General features: G+C 40.4%; 1 protein-coding gene across 1 annotated transcript in view; it reads right to left on the bottom strand.

Annotated features, from left to right (window-relative positions):
• The window catches only part of ngfrb (nerve growth factor receptor b), an 81,971-nt gene extending 63,548 nt beyond the window's left edge, over positions 1–18,423 (bottom strand). Inside the window, exons 1-2 of the mRNA XM_036946621.2 lie at positions 17,992–18,423; positions 9,623–9,764 (exon numbers count right to left, since the gene is read on the bottom strand). Of these exons, the coding sequence (XP_036802516.1) occupies positions 9,623–9,764; positions 17,992–18,027 (178 nt within the window). The 5' untranslated portion in view covers positions 18,028–18,423. The remainder of the gene's footprint in view (positions 1–9,622; positions 9,765–17,991) is intronic.
• Between the last annotated feature and the right edge of the window lie 8,547 nt (positions 18,424–26,970).

The raw sequence follows: 26,970 nt of genomic DNA, 5'->3' as shown, positions 1-26,970 counted from the left end.
CTTTGCCATGTTTTGTATATTTGTGTTCTTCTTTTTACTCTGTAATTGAAGTCATTCTTGTGGAGTCACTACAATGTTGTTGATCCATTCTCAGTTCTCTCCCATCACAGCCATTGAACTCTGTAGCTGCTTTAAAATCACCAATGACCTTATGGTAACATCCCTGAGCAGTTTCATTCCTGTGCTGCATCTCAATTCAGAAAGGCAACTGTGTCTTTGAGGTGTCTGGATGGTTTAATACAGAATGCAAGGCATAATTATTAACTAAACCATGCCTAAAGAGATATTTAATGCCTGATTTGCTATTGTCACCCATCTACTAATCACTTCCCTTTTTACGAGGCTCTCGAAAAGCTCCCTAGTCTTTTTAGTCGATTTTGGGGACAGAGTGAAGATTAGTCAATTAAACACGTCAACCCCTATTATTTCACACAGAGTCCATGTAACTGTTTATGTGATTTGTGAAGCCAAATTTTACCCCTGAACTCATTTAGGCTTGCCTAAACAAATGGGCTGAATACTTCTACTATATTTTAAGTTCTAGGATTTTTTTTGATCAATCTTTTAAAAAATCCACATTGACATTACAGAGTATTGTGTGTATTGTTGACAAAACAAGATAATTCAATCCATTTGAATCCCACTTTTCAACAAAGGAAAAAAAGAAATCCAAGGGGTCAGAATACGTTTGCACGGCACTGTACCTAATGGACTGTTAAGATAATGCTTGGGTATATGGGAATGGAGGCCAAATTTGGCATCTATTTGGATTGTGTTGGTGCATGCCAGTGTGTGTGTATATGTGTGCCTGCCTGTGTGTCAGATATGTGTCCACTCAGCCCCTCTGCCACCCCCCCCCCCCCTGCCCCATCAGTGCTCTCAAATGCATTATCATAATGCCACACATCAATAATTCAAGTAGTCAATACATTAATAAAGCTAGCCTGCAGCTGAGGTGGAGTGGAGGGAGTATAGGCTGTCTTTGCCTGGCTCAGCATTATGATAATATAAAAGCGGTACATTAGCCTGAAGCTAGCATTCAATGCATTCTTTTGTTTTGAACTCCCATGAAAGGACTCCGACTTTGGCCAGCCGGCAATAGATGAGCATGTGTGTTAGGATGGAGTGTTTTTCACTGGATGAGATCTGTATTTTTCTCATACAGCTGACAAGAGATTGAATAGGTTGAATACTCTGGGCACTTCTTACACTTCCTAAACTAAACCCAATGTTTAGTTGTGTGTGTGTGTGTGTGTGTGTGTGTGTGTGTGTGTGTGTGTATGTGTGTGTGTGTGTGTGTGTGTGTATGTGTGTGTGTGTGTGTGTGTGTGTGTGTGTGTGTGTGTGTGTGTGTGTGTGTGTGTGTGTGTGTGTGTGTGTGTGTGTGTGTGTGTGTGTGTGTGTGTGTGTGTGTGTGCGTGCGTGCGTGCGTGCCTGTGTATCTGCGTGCATACTTGTGTGAGTCTGACATGTTTTTCGCTTGGCGAGATGTCTCTTCTTGAAGTTCTCACACAGCTGGGTTAGCTTTGTTTTATCTTGTGTTGTCTATCTATCCACTCCCAAGAACTCATGTTTCAGTTGGCCCGGATCAGCCCTGATCAGTTCCACGTTCCAAGACAAAATGGTGTGTGGCTGTTGTTAAGTTTTTCTTCTCAAGTAACCACTGAGTCTGTCTTGCACTGTAAACTGACACAGCAGTCTGGTGGCCTAAAGCAGGGGAGAACGACTGCCCCCTTGCATTGAGGAGTTCAAGTTGAAAGCCGATCGTGGTACTGCAGGCATTGCTTCCAGAAAACAGGATCCCCTATTATAGTGAATGGGAAAATGGTGATCTTCGTTGTCAATATTTGTTGATATAAAAAAAAAATTGTAACCCAATTATGGTACCAATTATTACTTATATTTCACCAGATGTATGTCCTGGAACCGATGACTTTAAAATCACACACAGACAAAATTACAAGGCTAATGGAAGCCTGCAGTAGCTCGGTTGGCCTTCAACTTGAGATACTCCATGAGAGGGGGCAGCACTGAGCTAGCCTGCAACATCACTTCCTAGAGTAGCTCAAACTGCGCATGCAATGTTTCCAAAAACTCCTCCATGTAGCAAGATGGCGACACGTTGAAATGACACTTCCTGATTATCAAATGCGCCACTGAGCATTCTCATAAGAAACAATGGGGTGACGTCATGGATAGCTTCGTCCATATTTTTTTGTCTATGGCCAAAAGAGCACAACATTGTCATGTGTATATGCGATCATTAACATGGATGAGACAGGCCTTTTAAACCTCTTAAGGATCGTACCCTTTTTTGTCCAATTTTCACCTAAAATGACAAACCCAAATCCTGAAATAAGGATATGCAGATTCTTGATACCATTTGAAAAGAAACACTTTGAAGTTTGTGGAAATGTGAAGTTAATGTAGAAGAATATAACACATTAGATCTGGTAAAAGATAATACAAAGAAAAAAACATGATTTTTCTAAATCATTTTTGAAATGCAAGAAAAAAGCCACAAAGTATTAATCAATTTTAGGCACAATTTAGATTTTGGCCCGCTAGATGGCAGAAGTGTATGTGCAAAGTTTTATGCTGATCCAATGAACCATTGTATTTCTGTTCAAAATGTTGCATCAAGTCTGCCCAAACGTGCCTAAATGACTTATTAATACATTTTCAAGTTCATAACTGTGCACTCTCCTCAAACAATAGCATGTTATTATTTCACTGTAATAGCTACTGTAAATTGGCAATTGCAGTTAGATTAACAAGAATTTAAGCTTCATGCCCATATCAGATATGTCTATGTCCTGGGAAATGTTCTTGTTACTTACAACCTCATGCTAATTACATTAGCGCACGTTAGCTCTACCGATCCTGTAGAGGTTAAATAACCAACCTGCATAGGAGTTGAACTACTGTTTAAAGGTTAAGGTGATGGTGGTAAGAAAGACAAAGAGGGCAAGAGCAAGGCAGGGGTCAAGAAAAGGGAGGAAAACAACTTACAGGGTGTGGTATATTGGGCCTGTCAGTTTGATTAACAGCTGGAAGCTGTTAATCAGGTTAGCTGTTCAGCATCTCTGGACCAGAGGAATGGTGAGGTCAGGTTCGTTTTTTTCAAGGAAAGCACACCTGTTCTGGGGCCAGTTTGCTTTCTCTGGGCTGATTATGGTGAAGGTTAAGCTTGGGGGTCAGGAAAACAGATCCTAGATCAGTACATGCCTTTGGGGGTGAGTTCCTCCCTAGAGATGGGGCAAGAAAATGTGTTCCAGGAAATGGAATGCTTTGAGTTGGCTGTGATTGACAAGGGGAGGAACAAATGGCTTTAAAGTGATGAATGAAGTGCTGCTTCAGAGCACACAATCAGTAGTATTTCCCAATCATGGTCCTGAGGACCTAAAGTGGTGCACATTTTGGTTGAAGCCCAGCAATATATATTATTCAACTTGATAATTAAGTTGATTAAGTTGGATGAGGTGTCTTAGGGCTTAGATAGAACAATGTGCTCCATTCCCCTTGCATAAAGTTTTGGCCATATGAAATAGTAGTTTAATACTCATATGTATCTATACATACATTACTGTATGTCTACCGGTACCGGTACTCCTTGTATATAGTCTATATAAATATATATTATTTGTGTTACTATTACCTTTTAAATGTTTAACACATTTTTCTTACTTTTTAACTCTGCATTGTTTGGAAAAGGCTCGTAAGTAAGCATTTCACGGTAAAGTCTGAAACCTGTTGTATTTGATTTGATTTGATGTCTGATTCAAGTTCAATATTATGTGAATATCAACAAATATGGTTTGAATTGAGTTTTAAATTGAAGCAAAATGTACTAATGCGATAAGCTTCAATCAGTCATGTGATTTAATCAGTCATCTGACAGGCATCACATTATTTATCTTCTTTTTACGTTTTCTGTATGAGTCACTAAACTTGTGTAGTCCCGTGATGAATTTGGGTCATTGCGACTCAATGCCTTTCAAGTCCAGACAAGACAGGCACAACACACTTAAACAAAATAAATGTTGTACTTCGTATGCAACCAGACCAGAAAGCAACAAACCCCCCAAAATTAAGATATTTTCCTTAACGAAATACCTTGTTCTTGGAATCAAAAACAAATGTGTGGAAAGCCCGGAAATCCTTTAAAGTCTATAGCATGTGTTTATATTACCAAAAAAAGGATTTTGAAAAGTAGAACCAGAGAAGCACTCACTTCTGCATCCCAAATGGCACCCTATTCCCTATATAGAGAACTACTTTTGACCAGGGCCCATTTGGGACGCAACCCTGATATTATTTCTCTGAGAAGCAACATGACCACTTAAAGTAACCTAACTCATGTCATGAGTTGCATTATGGTCTTACAGAAATAGATGTACATAATTTCCCAGAAACTACCCATGAATAAATTACAAAGTGCAGACCAATCCTGTCCTCCTCATCCTTAAAACCTAAAAACACTCTTATGACCCTGTCTGTGTGTCTGTCTGCCCTGTGGATTCTACAGTATATCTCTATGGCTCACACACAGACAGAGATACAGACAGAGACACAGACAGAGACACGCACACACCCACACACACTGGAAAGAGTAGTGCTGACTTGACAGGGTGGCCCAGACCAGCCTTGGGATTCACACACAAATACGGCCAGAGAGGACTCTGGGAACCCGACAGGAACTGGCCCATAACCAGGGCATTTGAAACGCAGCCCCAAACTCAACTAGGACCTCCTGACCTCGAACAAGTCTGACACGCAATAAGTCAGGGGAAAAAGTTAAATATGGGCTCATCCTACATGGGAGACGGTTCCGTCGTTTTAGTAAATGTAGAACATTCTCATTTTGGAGCTTCTGATCCAAGAAACTAGTCTGGTCCCAGTTCTGCTGGCATGTTTGGCAAGACAATGAGTGATAAGCATGATAGCACAAACAGATCTGGGACCAGGCTCAAACTAAGTAACAGTCTCAAACTCTTTTTTCTTTTATTGGCCTATTATTTTCCTATCATGCCAACCTGGTCTCAGGGCAATTCGTAGGATTTGGTATTTAAATTGACACCCTCCATTACATTACGTTATGAATTGAATAGTGATCGTACATTATCATATGAATTAGATAACTTATAGTATCATACATCTTACCTGTTCATACAATAGCATACGAATTGGATGAGGTAATTTATTATACATTTTGGAGGACATATATTATTATATGTATTACTCAGTGATGGGTTAGAAGCGGAGTGTTGGCCTCCCGAGTGGCATACCCGGGTTCCACTTTGCCAGATGATTACATGGCCCATCAACTTGTTAAGCATAAACAGCACGTCTTATTATCTAAACTTAAGAGGTACATTGATGTTATGCAAGGTTATAATGTCTTGTCTATTTTTTGCCTATTTTCATGTTTTACAGCCTCAAAGCCCTGGAGCTTGGTGTTGTCGTTGCCAATGAGCGTTCTGACTCAGTAGGGAGCAGGTTTCAGCTGCGGCGCAATGCTGACACCCTTCCTCACAGAGATGGTCTGCCTGTACAAGCACCCACCAAAATGTATATATTTTATTTGAAGATCTGAGAGTTTTGCGATGAAGAGGCCATGGACATCATATGCCCTGTGCCAAAGTCAAGGGCAAGAAACAGGCTTTCCCGAATATATAGATTCCCTGGTTCATGCGGGGTGTAGACGTCGCAGTTCGTCACTGGGGGTGAGTTTCCAGTTACCCGGACTATCTGCACTGCCTCTATGTGCATTCACATGACTCACACACACCACTGCTATCGTTAATGACATTGTTCTTTGACATACTGTACATGATTTTGTTCTGTCTCTACTGGCATTGACACTTTTTGTTCTTGTTTTTTTATTTTTATTGACACGGTTGGATTAAAGATTAAAGCTAGCTTAAAATTGACCTATTCATGTTGCCATACTAAAACGTATTGATATATTTACATGTATAAGGAATGTAGAGTTGTAGTTGGAAGTTTACACTTAGGTTGGAGTCATTAAAACTCATTTTTCAAACACTCCACAAATGTCTTGTTAACAAACTATAGTTTTGGCAAGTCGGTTAGGACATCTACTTTGTGCATGACACACACAAAAAAATCCAACAATTGTTTACAGACAGATTATTTCACTTACTATTCACTGTTTCAAAATTCCAGTGGGTCAGAAGTTTACATACACTAACTTGACTGTGCCGTTAAACAGCTTGGAAAATTCCAGAAAATTATGTCATGGCTTTAGAAGCTTCTGATAGGCTAATTGACATAATTTGTGTCAATTGGAGGTGTACCTGTGGATGTATTTCAAGGACTATCTACGAACTCAGTGCCTCTTTGCTTGACATCAAGGGAAAATCAAAAGAAATCAGCCAAGACCTCCACAAGTCTGGTTCATCCAGCATTTTCCAAATGACTGAAGGTACCACGTTCATCTGTACAAACAATAGTATGCAAGAATAAACACCATGGGAACACCCTGACATCATACCGCTCAGGAAGGAGACGAGTTCTGTCTCCTAGAGATTAACGTACTTTGGTGAAAAAAAAAAAAAAGTGCAAATCAATCCCAGAACAACAGCAAAGGACCGTTTGAAGATGCTGGAGGAAACAGGTACAAAAGTATCTATATCCACAGTAAAACCAGTCTTATATCGACATAACCTGAAAGGCAGCTCAGCAAGGAAGAAGACACTGCTCCATAACTGCCATAAAAAAAAGCCAGACTACGGTTTGCAACTGCACATGGGGACAAAGATCGTACTTTTTGGAGAAATGTCCTCTGGTCTAATGATACAAAAATAGAACTGTTTGGCCATAATGACCATCTTTATGTTTGGAGGAAAAAGGGGGAGGCTTGCAAGCCAAAGAGCACCATCCCATCCGTGAAGCACGAGGGTGGCAGCATCATGTTGTGGGGGTGCTTTGCTGCAGGAGGGATTGGTGCACTTCACAAAATAGATGGCTTCATGAGGAGGAAATTATGTGGATATATTGAAGCAACATCTCAAGACATCAGTCAGGAAGTTAAAGCTTGGTCGCAAATGGGTCTTCCAAATGAACAATGACCCCAAGCAAACTTCCAAAGTTGTGGCAAAATGGCTTAAGGACAGCAAAGTCAAAGTATTGGAGTGGCCATCACAAAGCCCTGACTTCAATCCCATAAAAAATTTGAGGGCAGAACTAAAAAAGCGTGTGCGAGCAAGGAGGCCTACAAACCTGACTCAGTTACACCAGCTCTGTCAGGACACTTATTGTGTGAAGCTTGTGAAAGGCTACCCGAAATGTTTGACCCAAGTTAAACAATTTAAAGGCAATGCTACCAAATACTAATTGAATGTATGTAAACTTCTGGCCCACTAGGAATGTGATGAAAGAAATGAAAGCTGAAATAAATCATTCTCTCTGCTATTATTCTGACATTTCACATTCTTAAAATAAAGTGGTGATCCTAACTGACCTAAGACAGGGAATCTTTTACAAGGATTAAATGTCAGGAATTGTGAAAAACTGAGTTTATATGCATTTGGCTAAGGTGTATGTAAACCTACGACTTCAACTGTATATGTTTGGGGTCAATAAATGGTGTGTAGGAACTCTGGGTATTGAAAGTTACTGAGAGGAAGTGCAGAAAGTTCATATTCTGTTGAAATATATTAATGATCCTAAGGAGAGAGGCAAAGGGCAACAGTTTAGTTACAATTCCTGATAAGGAAGGCCAGTTTCTGAGGAACTCGGACCATGAGAGATGTGGACCTCAACTCGGGATAAGATCAGCAGTTGAAGATAGAAGACACTGCGGGGAGGTGGGCCATAGGGGCTCACCCCGATGACCATCTGATTATAGTCCTATCTCACACACACATTTCCACACCCATAAGGGTCCTGGGACTTAGGCAGGGCCATGATAATACCAGTAAGAGGAACCTACTGTGTCTCTGCCTAACACCAGAGAAGGATTAGTTATCTTAGACATGCAAGGAGATGACTCCGCCTAGTTGTAAGCTATAAATATGTGCTTGAGTGACTTGTATGTTGTGTTTGCAGCTCAAGCACCCATTGAGTTGAATCAACTTGGTTTGAGCTTTTCCCAGATGTCCGTTCGAGTTTGTTCAGAACCTAACACTTTTATATTGACACTTTCTATTTTGGATTTTGCTACTATGCAAGTAACTATTTCACTGTACCGTTTACACCTTCTGCATCCTGTGCATCTGACAAATATACTTTGATTTGATATAGTGTGTGTTTCCCAGAGACAGTAATGTGAAGAACAACATGACCTACACCAAAGTCCGATTAGGATATAGGCCAATAACTAGATAAAGTGTACTTTTACCTTGAGTTTTTCTTACGGAAGGCTACTACTTTCACGACTTTCAGCCTTGAAATCTTTGGTTGTTTACTACACCACCTTACTCACTTTGTTTAGCACATGGCCTCAGGCCTTAAAGAGATGGGCGGGGCTATGCATAAGAGGGTGTGAACGATGCTGAATGAGTAGGAACAAACAGGTGTAAAAACCAAACCACAACTTTTCAAGGGCCATTTCTCAAATGTGGGGTTACAAGTTGATCAACTTTCAAAGTCACTTAGCTTTTTTTATTGCAGTGTACGATATACCATTTTGAAGCTCTGACTCTGTACTTTTATCCAACGTCAAAAAACACCATTTAAAATGTTGGAACATAAGACCGAAAAAGGGGTCTTATTTGTTAGGGGAGGACACATTTGTTATTGTTATTGTTTTGAGAAAATGAGCATCCAGCATCGGGGTAAAGAAAATATAGTACATACTCTTCTGTCATAGCTGTGGGAAGTAGGGGTGCAGAGCGTGTTGCACCCCCTGAATTAAAAAATATATATAATAAATATTGATGAATAAAAAAGTAGTGCATAAGAGGAGTGCACTTGGGACTTCACTATTCCTGTATTAGCGGACCAACATAGCCACCTGTAGCACGGGCAAACAAGGGCGCGTGGAGAGGGCACTTGCTTTGGCACTCATAAGTACAGTATGTATTCACTCAAAAGTATGTCTTGACTAGAAAAAGAGTTTACTCGGTCTAGTGTACAGCATAATTACTGTTGGGAAGTTGAGAAACCGTGATAACAGAACTCACTGTTCATCTGGGCCCATATTCATAAAACATCTCAGAGGAGTGCTGATCTAGGATCAGGCCCTCCCTGTCCATATAATTGTATTCATTATGATCTAAAAGGCTAAACTGATCCTAGATCAGCACTACTTAGCTTCTTCTCTTCGCTTTATGAATACCGGCCAAGACTTACTTCATGTCCAATACAGCAGTACTGTGTGTACTGAACTGAACTGTACTGTACTGTACTGTACTATGGACAATAAGTACAGTGGGGTAATGCTATGAGGAGGTCATAACCCTTAGGTGACCACATCACAATGTAATGAATGTCCAGACATTTATGGCTGAAGGGGGTGTAATCTGTAAATCACTATCAAGGCATGTGTGTGTGTGTGTGTGTGTGTGTGTGTGTGTGTGTGTGTGTGTGTGTGTGTGTGTGTGTGTGTGTGTGTGTGTGTGTGCATGTGCGTGCGCGTGTGCGTGTGTGTACTCACTGTCGACGCATGCGGCACAGACAGTCTGTGTTGCTCCACATGGCTTGATGACTCCCTCCCCGGGCTGGCACTGCTTGCAGCACTCCCCAGTGGTGGTGAACTTACCTGAGCTACAGGCCTCCTTATTGGCTAGAGCTCCGACCTGTCAATCAACAGAAAGACACAGATGAGGATGTTTGATCAAACAACTAGGTACGAACAACAACAACAACAGACACATGGAAAGGCCAAACACACGCACACACACACAAAGGAAGGGAGAACACATGAAAGCTCACTGTAGACTCTAGAGCCATGAATGTGTACTTATAACACTCATAGAATACACACAAAGGCAAGGGAATGCACTGGTGGTTAATGTGATGTGTGTGTGTGTGTGTGTGTGTGTGTGTGTGTGTGTGTGTGTGTGTGTGTGTGTGTGTGTGTGTGTGTGTGTGTGTGTGTGTGTGTGTGTGTGTGTGTGTGTGTGTCTGTGTGTCTGTGTGTCTGTGTGTCTGTGTGGCGGAGTTGTTTGTGTGTGTGTTAGTTAGGTTGAATACTCTGGGCACTTCTTACACTTCTTAAACTAAACCCAATGTTCCTAAAATTGGTCCCTTAAATGCTACACACTCCATACGACCCTTAATCTCCAAAGTAAATCTTCAAAAAGAGAAGCAAAATGCGTTTTGACAGTGATGCTAATGAGAGCTGACAAGAGAGCTCTCTCTTTAGCCCTTATGAAGGTAGCCTGTTATGGTTCCGTACTTCCTCTTTCGATACAAGGAATTAGCCGAAATGCTAACTTTTTGAAGAAATCTTTTTAGCTTGCTTCACTGTCCGTGCACCTTGTTTTGAAAGCAAGGTAGCCTGTAGATATAGCATTTTTTTCATTTGCATGGTTCCTAGGAATTAGCTTTTCCCTCAAAGAAATTGGTTTCAAACCACGGACCACAATATGAGGGAGAGTACTGTCTCCATTTGTTTGAGCTGATTCTATGAATGCTGTATACTGGTGTCAGAAGTGGGATCCTGTATGGAAAATATTATAGGCTATTTAAAATTATTATTATTGCTAAAATAGAATGAACAAACTCATGTGTGAGCAACTTTATGCAATGTTAAAACAGGATAGAGAGGATTCTGGGTCCTCTGGAGTGAAGTTTCCCTTTCTCCTCCCCCAATACGAACTTTCAGCATTAGTGGGACAATGTAAAACTGACGCAGGATCAGTGTATATGGGAAACTTCACCCTAAACTATACTGGGGTATGCATGGTACGCAGAGTGATGTTGTCGACGGAACTCCAAAGTACTCAGGTGTGGAATGTCACTGACAAGAGAGCTGCTCTAAAAAGACAGCAAATGTCCCCTCAGGCTTTTTGAGTTACTTACATTGATAACTGGTTTCATTTTTTTCATGATATGCTATTTGAACCAGTTTGTGTGTGGACACACACACACACACACACACACACACACACACACACACACACCACGACTGAGGGGACATTTGCTGTCTTTTTAGAGCAGCTCTCTTGTCAGTGACATTGTGTGTGTGTATCCACACCAATTTGCATACCCAATGCATTCCCCCTTCAGGAAAAAGGTTGTCCGTTTCACACTCTTCCCCTCTCCCTTGCTCCTCCTCCTCTCCTCATACCCCTCACCTCCAGTCCCTTGACCATTCCATTCCGTGCCCCATCCACCTCTAAGTCCCTGCTAGTCCCATTTAAACCCTCAGAGCTCAAGACCACTGTGATGTGGTAACACTTGAGTTGACGGACAGATTACTTTGGAACAATTGACAGTTTCTTGAGTTTTGCTCAACATTCTATAGCGTGGTATTGAAAAATATATTACTTACATTGATAACATGTTTTATTTTTGCGTGATATGCTATCTGAGCAAGTTTTGCAATGCAAATGTTTTAGTTTACTTGTTAACCTTTAGTTGAAGGTAGTCATATTACAGGTATGTATAAAAACCACAATTGGACTTGCCAAAAATGTTCAAAGTTCACGTTTATTGTCACTGAGCAATTTCCCCTTAGATAGGCCAGCTGCAAGGCCAAAATTGGCTATATTGTAAACATTTATGAAATAAAAAATGTGCTTCATGTGCTAAATGTAAGGTTAGGGTTAAGGCATTATTGTTAGCAGTGTGGTTAGTTCGGGTTCGGGTTTGGGTTTGGGTTAGGTTTAAAATCAGATTTTGTGGCTGTGCCAGCTAGTGACCACTCTGTAAAACTGCCTCCAGAACAAGATTTAAGATGAAAAATGTTAACCTGCTCAATCTACTTGGCTGTGTCTCATATGGCACGTGCTACTTTTGACCACTATAGGGTATAGGGTGTCATTTGGGAAGCATCCCTTGCTTCTTCTGATTCAAGATTTCTTATAGCCTCAGGAATGGGTGTAGTACAACATGTTTCAATGGCCAAAAAGTACAGAAAGTCACACAAAGTAATTGTGCGCTCAGTTGGATTGGTGGAAAATTAGCTGTTAGCAATTAGAAAATGCCAAAGGATACCTGGTTCATGACACAAGTGAGTCATTGCTTGACTTAGCATATAGTTCCATTAGTTTATCGTTTATCGTTGTGTTTTTTTATCAAGTCAGTTATCCCTGGAGAGTCAAGAGCACAGGTTGATCACAAGGCTTGGAACGGAAAGTGTGGAACTCGAGGCTGTTCTCTATCCCTCTCTCTCTCACACACACGCACAAACGAACGCACGCATACAGTATGCACACACACGTACACTGATGCCCACACAAGTCTGACAACCACACACAAACACACACACACACATCAAATTATTTTTTAGGGAACAAAACTTGAACGTTCCACCAAGCTACTATTTGAGTACATTTTCACTTGGATGCACTTAACCTTTCAACCTCAGCCTGTCAACAGCTGTTAAGCCGTTAGACATTGACTACATCTACTACTAGGACAACAGTAGCTATTCCGGTAAAGCTGGCTTTAATTTAAAGGTAGCTACTCTCTGAGCCTTTATCAAATAACGACAACAAAGACAAGTGCTTTTAACTGTCAGGTAAATCATTTCTTCGTTTTGGGAGCGGTTTGGGCATGTCAGTGTCGGTAATATGACAAATGTATGGGCTGTGTCCCAAATGGCACCCTATTCCCTATATGGTGCACTACATTTGGCCAGACACTTAGGGGGTTCTGATCAAAAGTATTGCACAATGTAAGGAATAGGGTGCCATTTGGGATAACCGATGCTGAATCATCCTCTCTAAATGAGAAAGGGAACAAAAGAGAGAGGGAAAGAGGAGTGAAGGGGACTTAAACTCATATCAGTATTGCATGCGCCGAGGCAGCAGTGGAGGCAGCCTGGTCTCATAGACTAAACGTAACATCCAGGACACTCAAATGAGTTTGATGTTAATTTTGGTATGGTTATTAAGGCACAAACTAAAAGAGGGTGGTTGGTCGGGCGGTCGTATAAGGCAAACAATCCAACTGTTGTATTTGAATCTCATCACGGACTACTTTAGCATTTTAGCTATTTAGCAACTTTGCAACTACTTACTACATTTAAGCTAATTTGCAACTACTTGGCATGTTAGCTAACACTTCCCTAATCCTAACCTTAACCCCTAACTCCTAAACCCAACCTTAACCCTAACCCCTAACCTAGCTCACGTTAGCCAGCTAGCTAATGTTAGCCACAACAAATTTGAATTATTTGTAACATATAATACGTATTGCAAATTCGTAACATATTGTACGAATTGCAATTCGTAACATATCATACGAATTGTATACTGAACAAAAATCTAAACGCAACATGCAACAATTTCAAACACTTTACTGAGTTACAGTTCATATAAGGAAATCAGTCAATTGAAATAAATAAATAAGGCCCTAATCTATGGATTTCACATGACTGGGCTGGGATGCAGCTATGGGTGGGCCTGGGAGAGCATAGGCCGACTCACTTGGCAGCCAGGCTCACCCTATTGGGAGCCAGGCCCAGCCAATCAGAATTTGTTATTTTCCCCACATAAGGGCTATATTACAGACAGAAAACTGCACATTTTAAAGTGGCCTTTTATTGTCCCCAGCCCAAGATGCACATATGTAATGATCATGCTGTTCAATCAGCTTCTTGATATGCCATACCTGTCAGGTGGATGGAATATCTTGGCAAAGGAGAAATGCTCACTAACAGAAATGTAAACAAATTTGTGCACCAAATTTGCTAGAAATATTTGGGTGTACGGAAATGTCTGGGATTTTTTATTTCAGTTCATGAAACATGGGACCAACACTTCACATGTTGCATTTATATTTTTGTTCAGTGTAATTCATAACATATCATACGAATTGGATGATGGACAGCCACAAATGAATACAAACAATATGAAACAAATGTATCATACTAAATGAAGGGAGACAGCTTTACATTACTATGTTACGTTTACCCCTGAGTTCAGGTTGGTGAAGGATACACATGCACTGGCCTGCACGCACACACAATGCACAAACTGTGTGTACCAGTCGACACTGGACAGAAATTAGTGATGGAGTGCTTGTTCCAGGTTTAGTTTGGTCAAATAACATTTATTCACAAAATAACTGTAGCCGAAAGAGTAGAGAGTAAAACCTGGTCTCAGAGCATTTAGTATTATCCGAGACACTCCATTTAGTATGATAGTCACATGTGCCGAATACAACAGGTGTAGATCTTACAGTGAAATGCTTACTTACGAGCCCCTAACCGACAGTGTAGTTTAAAAAACATATGGATAAGAATAAGAGATAAATAAAAGTAACAAGTAATTAAAGAGCAGCAGTAAAAACTAACAATATATACGGGGGGTGCCAGTACAGTGTCAATGTGCGGGGGCACCGGTTAGTTGAGGTAGTATGTAAATGTAGAGAGTGACAGTGTGGTGGAGAGGGGGGGGGGGGGGCAATGCAAATGGGTATCCATTTGACTAGATGTTCAGGAGTCTTATGGCTTGGGGGTAGAAGCTGTTTAGAAGACTCTTGGACCTAGACTTGGCGCTCCAGTACTGCTTGTCGTGCGGTAGCAGAGAGAACAGTCTATGACTAGGGTGGCTGGAGTCTTTGACAATTTTTAGGGCCTTCCTCTGACACCGCCTGGTAAAGAGGTCCTGGATGGCAGGAAGCTTGGCCCTAGTGATGTACTGAGCCGTTCGCACTACCCTTTGTAGTGCCTTGCGGTCGGAGGCCAAGCAGTTGCCATACCAGGCAGTGATGCAACCAGTCAGGATGCTCTCGATGGTGCAGCTAGAGAACCTTTTGAGGATCTGAGGACCCATGCCAAATCATTTCAATCTCCTGAGGGGGAATAGGTTTTGTCGTGTTCACTTCACAAAGATATGTTACATTTCGTATGGTATGTATTAATTTGTGCATGTCCCTCACCCATTTCATATGATATGTGCAGCAGTTGACACTGGACAGAAATTAGTGATGGAGTGGCTGTTCCAGGTTTGGTTTGGTCAAATAACACTCATTCACAAAATAACTGTAGCCAAAAGAGTAGAGAGTAAAACCTGGTGTCAGTGCATTTAGTATTATTATCAGAATGATATGTTACATTTCGTATGTTATGTATCAGTTTGTGGATGTCCATCACCCATTTCGTATGATATGTTACAAATTACAATTAGTATTAAATGTTACAAATTTGAAAAACATACAATATGTTATGACTTTTCAAATGTAAAATATATTACGAATTTGCTAAATGTATGATATGTTACGAATTCTAGCTAGATTGGCTAGGTGCCAAAAAAATGGCTAGGTGGCTAACATTAGCTAGCTGGCTAACATTAGCTAGGCTTGGGGTTAGGTTTAAGTTTAGGAGTTAGTTAAAGGGTTAAGGTTTGGGTTAGGGGAAGGATTAGCTAAAAGAAAGGTTAAATTAGGGTTAGGGGAAAGGTTAGCTAATAGGGTTAAGGTTAGGGTTAAGAATAGGGGAAGGTTTAGCTAACATGCTAAGTAAACTCAGCAAAAAAATAAACATACCGTTTTCTGGACCCTGTCTTTCAAATATAATTTGTAAAAATCCAAATAACTTCACAGATCTTCATTGTAAAGAGTTTAAACATTTTTCCCCAGGCTTGTTCAATGAACCATAAACAATTAATGAACATGCACCTATGGAACGGTTGTTAATACACTAACAGCTTACAGATGGTAGGCAATTAAGGTCACAGTTATGAAAACTTAGGACACTAAAGAGGCCTTTCTACTGACTCTGAAAAACACCAAAATAAAGTTGCCCAGGGTCCCTGCTCATCTGCATGCACGTGCCTTATGCACGCTGCAAGGAGGCATGAGGACTACAGATCTGGCCAGGGCAAAAAATTACAATGTCCGTACTGTGAGACGCCTAAGACAGCGCTACAGGGAGACAGGATGGACAGCTGAACGTCCTCGCAGTGGCAGACCACGTATAACAAGACCTGCACAGGATCGGTACATCCAAACATCACACCTGCGGGATAGGTACAGGATGGCAACAACAACTGCCTGAGTTACACCAGGAACGCACAATCCCTTCATCAGTGCTCAGACTGTCCGCAATAGGCTGAGAGAGGCTGTACTGAGGGCTTGTAGGCCTGTTGTAAGGCAGGTCCTCACCAGACATCACCGGCAACAACGTCGCCTGGCCCAGACAGGACTGGCAAAAAGTGCTCTTCACTGACGAGTCGCAGCTTTGTCTCACCAGGGGTGATGGTCGGATTCGCGTTTATCATCGAAGGAATGAGCGTTACACCGAGGCCTGTACTCTGGAGCGGGATCGATTTGGAGGTGGAGGGTCCGTCATGGTCTGGGGCGGTGTGTCACAGCATCATCGGTCTGAGCTTGTTGTCATTGCAGTCAATCTCAACGCTGTACGTTACAGGGAAGACATCCTCCTCCCTCATGTCGTACCTTTCCTGCAGGCTCATCCTGACATGACACTCCAGCATGACAATGCCACCAGCCATACTGCTTGTTCTGTGTGTGATTTCCTACAAGACAGGAATGTCAGTGTTCTGCCATGACCAGCGAAGAGCATGGATCTCAATCCCAATGAGCACGTCTGGGACCTGTTGGATCGGAAGGTGAGGGCCAGGGCATTCCCCCCAGAAATTTCCGGGAACTTGCAGGTGCCTTGGTGGAAGAGTTGGGTAACATCTCACAGCAAGAACTGGCAAATCTGGTGCAGTCCATGAGGAGTTCCACTGCAGTACTTAATGCAGCTGGTGGCCACACCAGATACTGACTGTTACTTTGGATTTTGACCCCCCCCCCCCCCCCTTTGTTCAGGGAGACATTATTCCATTTCTGTTAGTCACATGTCTGTGGAACTTGTTCAGTTTATGTCTCAGTTGTTGAATCTTGTTATGTTCATACAAATATTTACACATGTTAAGTTTGCTGAAAATAAATGTAGTTGACAGTTAGAGGACGTTTCTTTTATTGCTGAGTTTAGTTGCAAAGTAAAAAATAAAAAAATAAAAAGTAGTAAGTAGATGAAAAGTTGCAAATTAGATAAAATGCTGAAGTTGTCCGTGAAGAGATTCAAACTCACAACCTTCGGGTTGCTAGACGTGTTGCGTTACATGCCCATCCGTCCACTCCATCATTAAGTAACCATCTGTCGTACGTAACCATACCAAATGTAACCTAACATACTTATTTGAGTGTCTATAATGTAATCGAGACGGATGTTGTTTCCAAGGTTCGCAGCTATACGTTGTGCATAAATGGAACGGGAAAATAACTATGCAGGATGAAACTGTGTATAGGCTATAATATATGCCATTTAGCAGACGCTTTAATCCAAAGCGAAAGTCATGCGTGCATACATTTTACATATGGTCAATTGATAGTCCCTGCTCAATATGGTCAATTGATAGACCCTGATCCGAATACACTTCATAATTACGTTGATATCATGTTAAATGGTTACTTTACGTGCGTGGTGGATCTGCGAAGAGGGTTGTCTCCAAATAGGCGAACAAGAGGACGATGGGGTGGGTTTGACAGAGTGAATGAGGTTATTTCCAGAGTATTGGATGAAAGAGTCTATGAATGAGATAGACTCACGTAGTGCATGTTAAAGTGTATGAATGAACAGAAACTTTAACATGTACTACAAGATGAAATTACTTCACCAAAGAAGCCTGTAGAAATCACGACTCGTAGCCTGGCACTCTAGCCTGGCACTCTAGCAGCCTGGCACTCTAGCCTAGGCTACACCGTCCTACCTGGATGTGCAAGTGACAGTGTTGTCGCTCATACAGCGGCGTGAATATGCACGAGGTAGTTCAAACAACTTAATAAAAAATTGACCATGCAAAAACAAGGTGAATGTTACAGAAGTATATTGACACCTACCGCTCCGAGTAGAACTGTTAAGAACAGAGTACGCATTCTGAATCCTCGTCACTTCTTCGAAATGTATGTGTTTTTCCAATAGGTCAACGGACTGACGAGAAAAGCACTAAAAAATAAGAACATCATTTATTTCGCGGGTAAAGTATAGATAATGCCCATGCATAAAAATATACGTCCCTATTTTATTATCTTATGTTTCCGAAGTCTCCAAAATAACTGAGTCAGTCCATGTATTGGAGTCACTGTATAATAATTATCCTCAGCAAGCAACCTGCAGAGATTTACTCATGCAGTAGCCTATGTTGCGGGGCAGTCCGGGCGCACTTGCGAGAGAACAGCCCACAGCGCGGAACAGAGAGATGTACAACTGATAGGAAGTATATTCTCGCTCCAGTGCAGCTTCTCATATGACAGCTGTGCTTGTTTTATGGACTAAGGGCACGCCCACCACTCCAACATTCATGTTCTGTTTTTTTTGCTTTTACAAAACAACAAACCTGGGACTTTTCACCGCCTTTTCCCTTCCAGCGGCCCCGCGGCATCTTTGCACATGCAGACCATTTACACTTTTATTGTCTGATTAGATTACCGCGCATAAGTAAATAATTACAGGCTTGTGACTCAAATTTCCCAAATAGTCTATGCCAAATCACTATTGCCAATTGCGTAACAAATTAAAGTTTAGGTCATTCAGTGCAGAGACAACTTTATCATAGGGGAATTGACGTAATACGGTTATAGACTACTGTAGTGTAGGCATACCAATTGTGACATTATTTATCGCCTTTGACAGGCTGTACATTTGTTATTGATGTTATAACAGGCACTTGTGTCTTGCCTAATGAAAGGAGACCTAATAAACGTGGTCTAGCCTCTTTTTTTTGACAGGTATAGTCTCCATTTAGCCTCCTGTAAATTACTGTCTGATAAAGACATCCACTAGAGGGCAACATAGGTTAAATACTCACGTGCCATGGTGCACGGGTCAATTATTGAAGTGATTTAAAACACGTTTCAAGGTATTAAATACACAAGTTCTTCGTGAGTAAGGCATTACCAACATCATCGTAGGCTTTACCAACAAGAAGACAGGTGCATACAGCACAGGTAAGAAGTATTTCAGCTCATGTGCTGGTCAGAGCATCAATAATGTATTTTGTGCATTATTTTACCACGTGACCTTACCATAGCCATGCCTTTGAGCACAGAAACCAGATGTGTCAGGTACAACATAAGACCTTCTATTACATATTTACCAACAATTGTTTCATTCAACATCATTCCAGCTCAGAATATTTGCCAGTGCGGTTTGTGTTAGCTAATGTGTATTACCTACGTGCTACTGAGAATTAACCACGAATTGGCCGATGGTCATTATACAAAAATAGGCGAGGCCTACTCAATCTTTAAAAATAAGGGCATTTTCATCTGAGAAGTCAAGTATCATAAGTTATCATCCCTTTATGCCCTACAAAAAGTATCTGCGTGCGATGTTGTTGATTGAAGAGGCTCGTTGAGGTTGGAGCTGAGTGAAGAATATAGATGCAGCTGTGCAGCTTCACAGAAAACCCTTGAAGGACAAGGAAGTATTTTGATGCTGAAGGAAGAGGTTCAGGTTTCCTCCATGGGCCAATGGATGCCCGAACAGACTCAGTATCGATCCTGTAGCCTTTCAGGCAGTGTATCATCAACATCCTATGTCCAGCAGAATGTTGGATATCCTCCATAACCCACTGATTAATAAGGTAAAAGAGAACGTGTGCGTCCAAAACAACACCCTATTCTCTATGTAGTCCACAACTTTTGACCAGGTTTCGCACGTGGTTTTGGTCAAAAGTAGTGCACTGCATAGGGAATAGGGTGCCATTTTAGACACAACCAATGATTGATTTGGAGTTCAGCCGGAAAGATAGTGTTTCCAATTCGTTTATCTTTTTTAGCAGGGTGCAAAGACCCTCGGAATAATAGGCTACATGCATCCTACAGCAAATCTTTCAATTGAAATTTGAATACGTCCAAAATTATTTTAGATGGGGGACCACAAAGCTTGGCAAGGGAGTCGGTGCAGCTATGAAGTCTATAGGCTAGTGATGGGTGCCTATTAGTGCCAAATTACTGATGCTTTATTGATTCAAATAATTATACACCTATTGACGATTGTCCGTACAGTACATCACTGATGCTCATGTGTTGACGACGCGTATAACTCAGGGGAGAATGACTGCCCCCTCTGATTGAAGCCAACAAGTTCAAGGCCGACCGTGGTACTGTAGGCATTGTTTGCAGAAAACAAGATACACCATTATAGTGAAGGGGAAAATGTAAATCTTCGTAGTCAATCTTTGTGTAAATAAAATAGAAATTCAAAGACAATCATGGTACCAATAATTGCTTTTATTCCACAAGATGTATGTACTTGAACAGATTTTAAAATCGCACACAGATAAGAATGATTTAGTAGCTGGGTGATTCTTCAACTAGGGGCACTACATATATTTGTATGTTAAGTTCACCCTGGAAACACCCCATACTTTTTTAAACACCTCTCTATCAAGTATTTTAGCTACTTTTCAGGTGCATTTTATACCTTCATTTCACTATTTTGCCCTTGTCCCTGACCCAGACTTTTAAGCTTCTACTATGTTTTTCTATGAGAAAACATGAATAATTACACATGATATAATGTTATGTACCACAGAAAGAGTCAATTAAATACAATCTGTATCAATATTTATTGTGAGTATGCCCTTTATATTGTTTTTCACACAAAATATACCTGTCCTTTAGGAGTGGTGTCATTTCCACCACTGAGGACACATTCCTCATTAATCAAGTTTTTTCAAGAGATTGTTAATTTAGTTACCATTGAAACATATTGTGACACTGAAGCACATGGATGCAGTGGACAGTTGTTCCAGATGTGATGTCCAGAAGTTTAAGAAAAATCAAGGTAAATGTTGCTTGTGTAGAGAATATTTTAATTGTCAGTCATTTCCAAACAGGCTATAATTTCTTTAGTTTGTGGTAGAACTTTTGAAATGTTTTTATATTTTATGTATTTAGTGTAAACAATATGCTAGCTGTAATACTAACCAAAGCATGCTTAGCAATCTGTCAATTTTCTCCAGACACTGTAGAAGTGTCATTTCCATCACAGTCATTTCCATCACAAACTTAAAGTGTGGTGGAAATGACAGAAAGTGGTGGAAATGACACAAATCCATTATCTTACTCGTTTTTACTTTTTTTCTATTTTTTAAACTTTTTTTTTTTTTTCTTATTTTTTAAACTTTAGGATTATTTAATCATGTTTTAAATGAATTTAATCTAGAAAATGCTCCAAGGTTTCACAAGTTGAAAACTAAGTAGTATTTGTGTTTATTCTTAGAATATGCCACATAAAACAGCACAGGGGTCACAGACATATAGAAACAAAATAGAAAATGATCCTATACGATACCAGGAACATCTGAAAAATGACAGGGAGAGATACTGGAAGAAAAAAAAGAGAAGGGAGAAGTGAAATCTATCTCTGAGCTTACAAAGAGAGAACAAAGAAACAAGAGAAGGCAATGGAAATGGAACCAACGGAATAGAAGACAGACTTTAAAGAGAACGGTTGCAATGGAGACCTACCTATCAGGCACCACACCACCTCAGTCACCAGATGACTTGCAGCCAGAACATGAGGCTAACATACCCGCCCCTAACTTACCTGCCCCTAACTTACCTGCCCCTGATGCACACCCTGACACCCTTTCCTCATCGTCTGCAACAGGAATGAGAAGTCGAATACTTGCTGGAAGGAAAAAGGTTGGAGGAGGTCGCTCAAAAGCATACAGAGATCTTAGTATGACAAACGTCAAAACTTGATAATGCTTTACGGAAAGCTGAGAAATACAAAAAAAAGGTATGATCGACTAATGAACAAAATGGAGAGACAAGATTCCCCAAAGACAACGACAAAACAGCAAATGGAGAGACCAGATTCCCCAAAGACAAAGACAAAACAGCAAATGGAGAGACCAGATTCCCCAAAGACAACGACAAAACAGCAAATGGAGAGACCAGATTCCCCAAAGACAACGACAAAACAGCAAATGGAGAGACCAGATTCCCCAAAGACAAAGACAAAACAGCAAATGAAGGGAACTCCGAAGAACTTGACAAGGATTTTATTGTTTCAAAATGCCATCATTGCAGAGTTAAAACAAAAGTATTAAAAAAATGTGTAGTGCCAAGGACAAACAAGTGGCTTCAAAAATGCTCAGAGGAAACATCCTGAGAAAGTATGGCCTGGTCAAAGCCACAAACAGAGAATTTTGATTTTCAGCAAAAGCAATGAGGGCAAATGAAAACAGGCCATCAAGTCTTCAATACTCAAGGATAAATCAGTGTAACAGAATTAGCACAGCCACAGAAGAGAATCTCTAGATTATATGAATGTGATGACAACAGCAGAGCAACAACAGGGGGAAAGGACACACTAACGAGGAGCAAGAAGAGAAAGCAGAAGTGCTTCTTGAATGGCACAATTCAGAACCTTTGTCAGAAGTTTGAGTTCAGAAATTCATATTTCCTACTGTGAATTCTGCAAAAGACGTCCTTTTTGGGTCGTCAAGCCAACAGTCCAGGATAGGGACACATGCCTCTGCAAAACCCACGCCCAACCTCCAGTTCATGGCAGACAAACTACAGCATCACAAAGTGATCAGCTGCAGCAACATTGAGAAATCCATTGAGTCTTTGTGCTGTGAGAACCTGGAGAAAGAGTGCATGTATAGAGAGTGCTGCCTTTGCCAAGCAAAAGAGCTTAAAACATCTGACGTTGATGCTGGTGTGCAGACATGGTGGTTTGAGTGGGAAAACAAAGCTGAAGAGAGAGAGAGGAGAAAAACAAAGAGGGAAACATGTAGAAGTTCACTGTTCATTTGACAGTAAAAGAAAAGGTGTGGCTCACTGCAGATTCGATTGGAGGACTTCTCCAAAGGATCGAAAGAGAAGTTGGGGAAACACTTGTACAACATTTGACGCCAATACTCCAAACGGAGAGAATTAAAAGAGAATCTGGGGAAAGAGGAGTTCATTGCGCATGTTGACTTTGCAGAGAACTACGTGTGTAAATGCCCAATGAGAGACGACATCATATGGTACAGACCACAGCATGTGCTTGGACTTGTCCCTGAGCCCCATCCAGTGACCAAAAAGCACATGGAGCTGGATGCCTTGGTCTGGGAGGAACTTAGCTCTCTTTCTAAGCCTTAGACACACTTGGAAACTCACTATACAGTACATACAAAGCAGGGCATAAAATCATCCATTAAATAAAACATGTGTAGCTCTCAATTAGCTCTTCCCTCTATATATGTGCTAGAATTTCTATTTGCAGCATCTCAGTGTACTCAAGGACAAGACATTGTTCTCATGTTGAAAAGGCGCTAGTTCCAGTTTTTTGGAATCTTACTTTGTCTTATAGTAATGAAATGTTTAACAATGGTTGTTGTTCAAAATGTTTGCAATAAAATATTGTTTTCATATGTGTTTTTTTTATTTTACATAGATGTCATATCAACCACACCTTGGGATTTCCATCACAACCCATATTTTTTAGTTAAATGAGTATATTATGTATAATTTACATTAATTTATTTGTTTAGACATGGAAATCATATGGTTGTTATCATAATCTCACAAAAAGGTTGGGTAATATCTTATTTTTCATTATAAATAAATGTTTTCAGCAGTCAACAAGGCAAGTTTATACATTCAGGCGTCGTGTTGAATTATTAATATTAGGAAAACCTTAAAAATCACTTAAAATAATATTCAATACAAGTTCATGTACAAATGTATTAGAAATCCGTTATAAATCAATTGTATGATATTTCATTTTCAACTAAAATGAATGTTTAATGACGTGATGGAAATGACATTTGTCTATGGCTGTCTGGGGAAAATGACAAAAATATATACATTCCTGAATAGTACGATCGCAGCAATTATCAGATATCGTTTCTAGACAAATCAAAGACAAGTACAATACTGGTAAAATGGTGTTTGAATCAGTTTTAATTTCTGAAAGTTCGCACAGCCAAAGTGCCCAAATTTGCAGAATCACCAAGCTAATGTCGCCTTCAACTTGAAATACTCAATGAGAGGGGGCCAGCACTGACCTAGCCTGCAACATCACTTCCTGGAGTAGCTCAAACTGCTCATGTTACTTATACATAAATCTCCTACATGACACACCATCTCAACCGGCTTCCCTGGCTTCAAATGCACTATTGAGTCTTCACAAGCGTGGTGGAAATGACACAAATCCATTATCTTACTCGTTTTTACTTTTTTTCTATTTTTTAAACTTTTTTTTTTTTTTCTTATTTTTTAAACTTTAGGATTATTTAATCATGTTTTAAATGAATTTAATCTAGAAAATGCTCCAAGGTTTCACAAGTTGAAAACTAAGTAGTATTTGTGTTTATTCTTAGAATATGCCACATAAAACAGCACAGGGGTCACAGACATATAGAAACAAAATAGAAAATGATCCTATACGATACCAGGAACATCTGAAAAATGACAGGGAGAGATACTGGAAGAAAAAAAAGAGAAGGGAGAAGTGAAATCTATCTCTGAGCTTACAAAGAGAGAACAAAGAAACAAGAGAAGGCAATGGAAATGGAACCAACGGAATAGAAGACAGACTTTAAAGAGAACGGTTGCAATGGAGACCTACCTATCAGGCACCACACCACCTCAGTCACCAGATGACTTGCAGCCAGAACATGAGGCTAACATACCCGCCCCTAACTTACCTGCCCCTAACTTACCTGCCCCTGATGCACACCCTGACACCCTTTCCTCATCGTCTGCAACAGGAATGAGAAGTCGAATACTTGCTGGAAGGAAAAAGGTTGGAGGAGGTCGCTCAAAAGCATACAGAGATCTTAGTATGACAAACGTCAAAACTTGATAATGCTTTACGGAAAGCTGAGAAATACAAAAAAAAGGTATGATCGACTAATGAACAAAATGGAGAGACAAGATTCCCCAAAGACAACGACAAAACAGCAAATGGAGAGACCAGATTCCCCAAAGACAAAGACAAAACAGCAAATGGAGAGACCAGATTCCCCAAAGACAACGACAAAACAGCAAATGGAGAGACCAGATTCCCCAAAGACAACGACAAAACAGCAAATGGAGAGACCAGATTCCCCAAAGACAAAGACAAAACAGCAAATGAAGGGAACTCCGAAGAACTTGACAAGGATTTTATTGTTTCAAAATGCCATCATTGCAGAGTTAAAACAAAAGTATTAAAAAAATGTGTAGTGCCAAGGACAAACAAGTGGCTTCAAAAATGCTCAGAGGAAACATCCTGAGAAAGTATGGCCTGGTCAAAGCCACAAACAGAGAATTTTGATTTTCAGCAAAAGCAATGAGGGCAAATGAAAACAGGCCATCAAGTCTTCAATACTCAAGGATAAATCAGTGTAACAGAATTAGCACAGCCACAGAAGAGAATCTCTAGATTATATGAATGTGATGACAACAGCAGAGCAACAACAGGGGGAAAGGACACACTAACGAGGAGCAAGAAGAGAAAGCAGAAGTGCTTCTTGAATGGCACAATTCAGAACCTTTATCAGAAGTTTGAGTTCAGAAATTCATATTTCCTACTGTGAATTCTGCAAAAGACGTCCTTTTTGGGTCGTCAAGCCAACAGTCCAGGATAGGGACACATGCCTCTGCAAAACCCACGCCCAACCTCCAGTTCATGGCAGACAAACTACAGCATCACAAAGTGATCAGCTGCAGCAACATTGAGAAATCCATTGAGTCTTTGTGCTGTGAGAACCTGGAGAAAGAGTGCATGTATAGAGAGTGCTGCCTTTGCCAAGCAAAAGAGCTTAAAACATCTGACGTTGATGCTGGTGTGCAGACATGGTGGTTTGAGTGGGAAAACAAAGCTGAAGAGAGAGAGAGGAGAAAAACAAAGAGGGAAACATGTAGAAGTTCACTGTTCATTTGACAGTAAAAGAAAAGGTGTGGCTCACTGCAGATTCGATTGGAGGACTTCTCCAAAGGATCGAAAGAGAAGTTGGGGAAACACTTGTACAACATTTGACGCCAATACTCCAAACGGAGAGAATTAAAAGAGAATCTGGGGAAAGAGGAGTTCATTGCGCATGTTGACTTTGCAGAGAACTACGTGTGTAAATGCCCAATGAGAGACGACATCATATGGTACAGACCACAGCATGTGCTTGGACTTGTCCCTGAGCCCCATCCAGTGACCAAAAAGCACATGGAGCTGGATGCCTTGGTCTGGGAGGAACTTAGCTCTCTTTCTAAGCCTTAGACACACTTGGAAACTCACTATACAGTACATACAAAGCAGGGCATAAAATCATCCATTAAATAAAACATGTGTAGCTCTCAATTAGCTCTTCCCTCTATATATGTGCTAGAATTTCTATTTGCAGCATCTCAGTGTACTCAAGGACAAGACATTGTTCTCATGTTGAAAAGGCGCTAGTTCCAGTTTTTTGGAATCTTACTTTGTCTTATAGTAATGAAATGTTTAACAATGGTTGTTGTTCAAAATGTTTGCAATAAAATATTGTTTTCATATGTGTTTTTTTTATTTTACATAGATGTCATATCAACCACACCTTGGGATTTCCATCACAACCCATATTTTTTAGTTAAATGAGTATATTATGTATAATTTACATTAATTTATTTGTTTAGACATGGAAATCATATGGTTGTTATCATAATCTCACAAAAAGGTTGGGTAATATCTTATTTTTCATTATAAATAAATGTTTTCAGCAGTCAACAAGGCAAGTTTATACATTCAGGCGTCGTGTTGAATTATTAATATTAGGAAAACCTTAAAAATCACTTAAAATAATATTCAATACAAGTTCATGTACAAATGTATTAGAAATCCGTTATAAATCAATTGTA

The sequence above is a fragment of the Oncorhynchus mykiss genome, chromosome 16 (assembly GCF_057628025.1).
Source record: "Oncorhynchus mykiss isolate SJ-2025 chromosome 16, ASM5762802v1, whole genome shotgun sequence".
NCBI lineage: Eukaryota > Metazoa > Chordata > Actinopteri > Salmoniformes > Salmonidae > Oncorhynchus > Oncorhynchus mykiss.
Note: the sequence above shows the minus strand (reverse complement) of the source record. Positions and strands in the feature narration are given on the sequence as shown.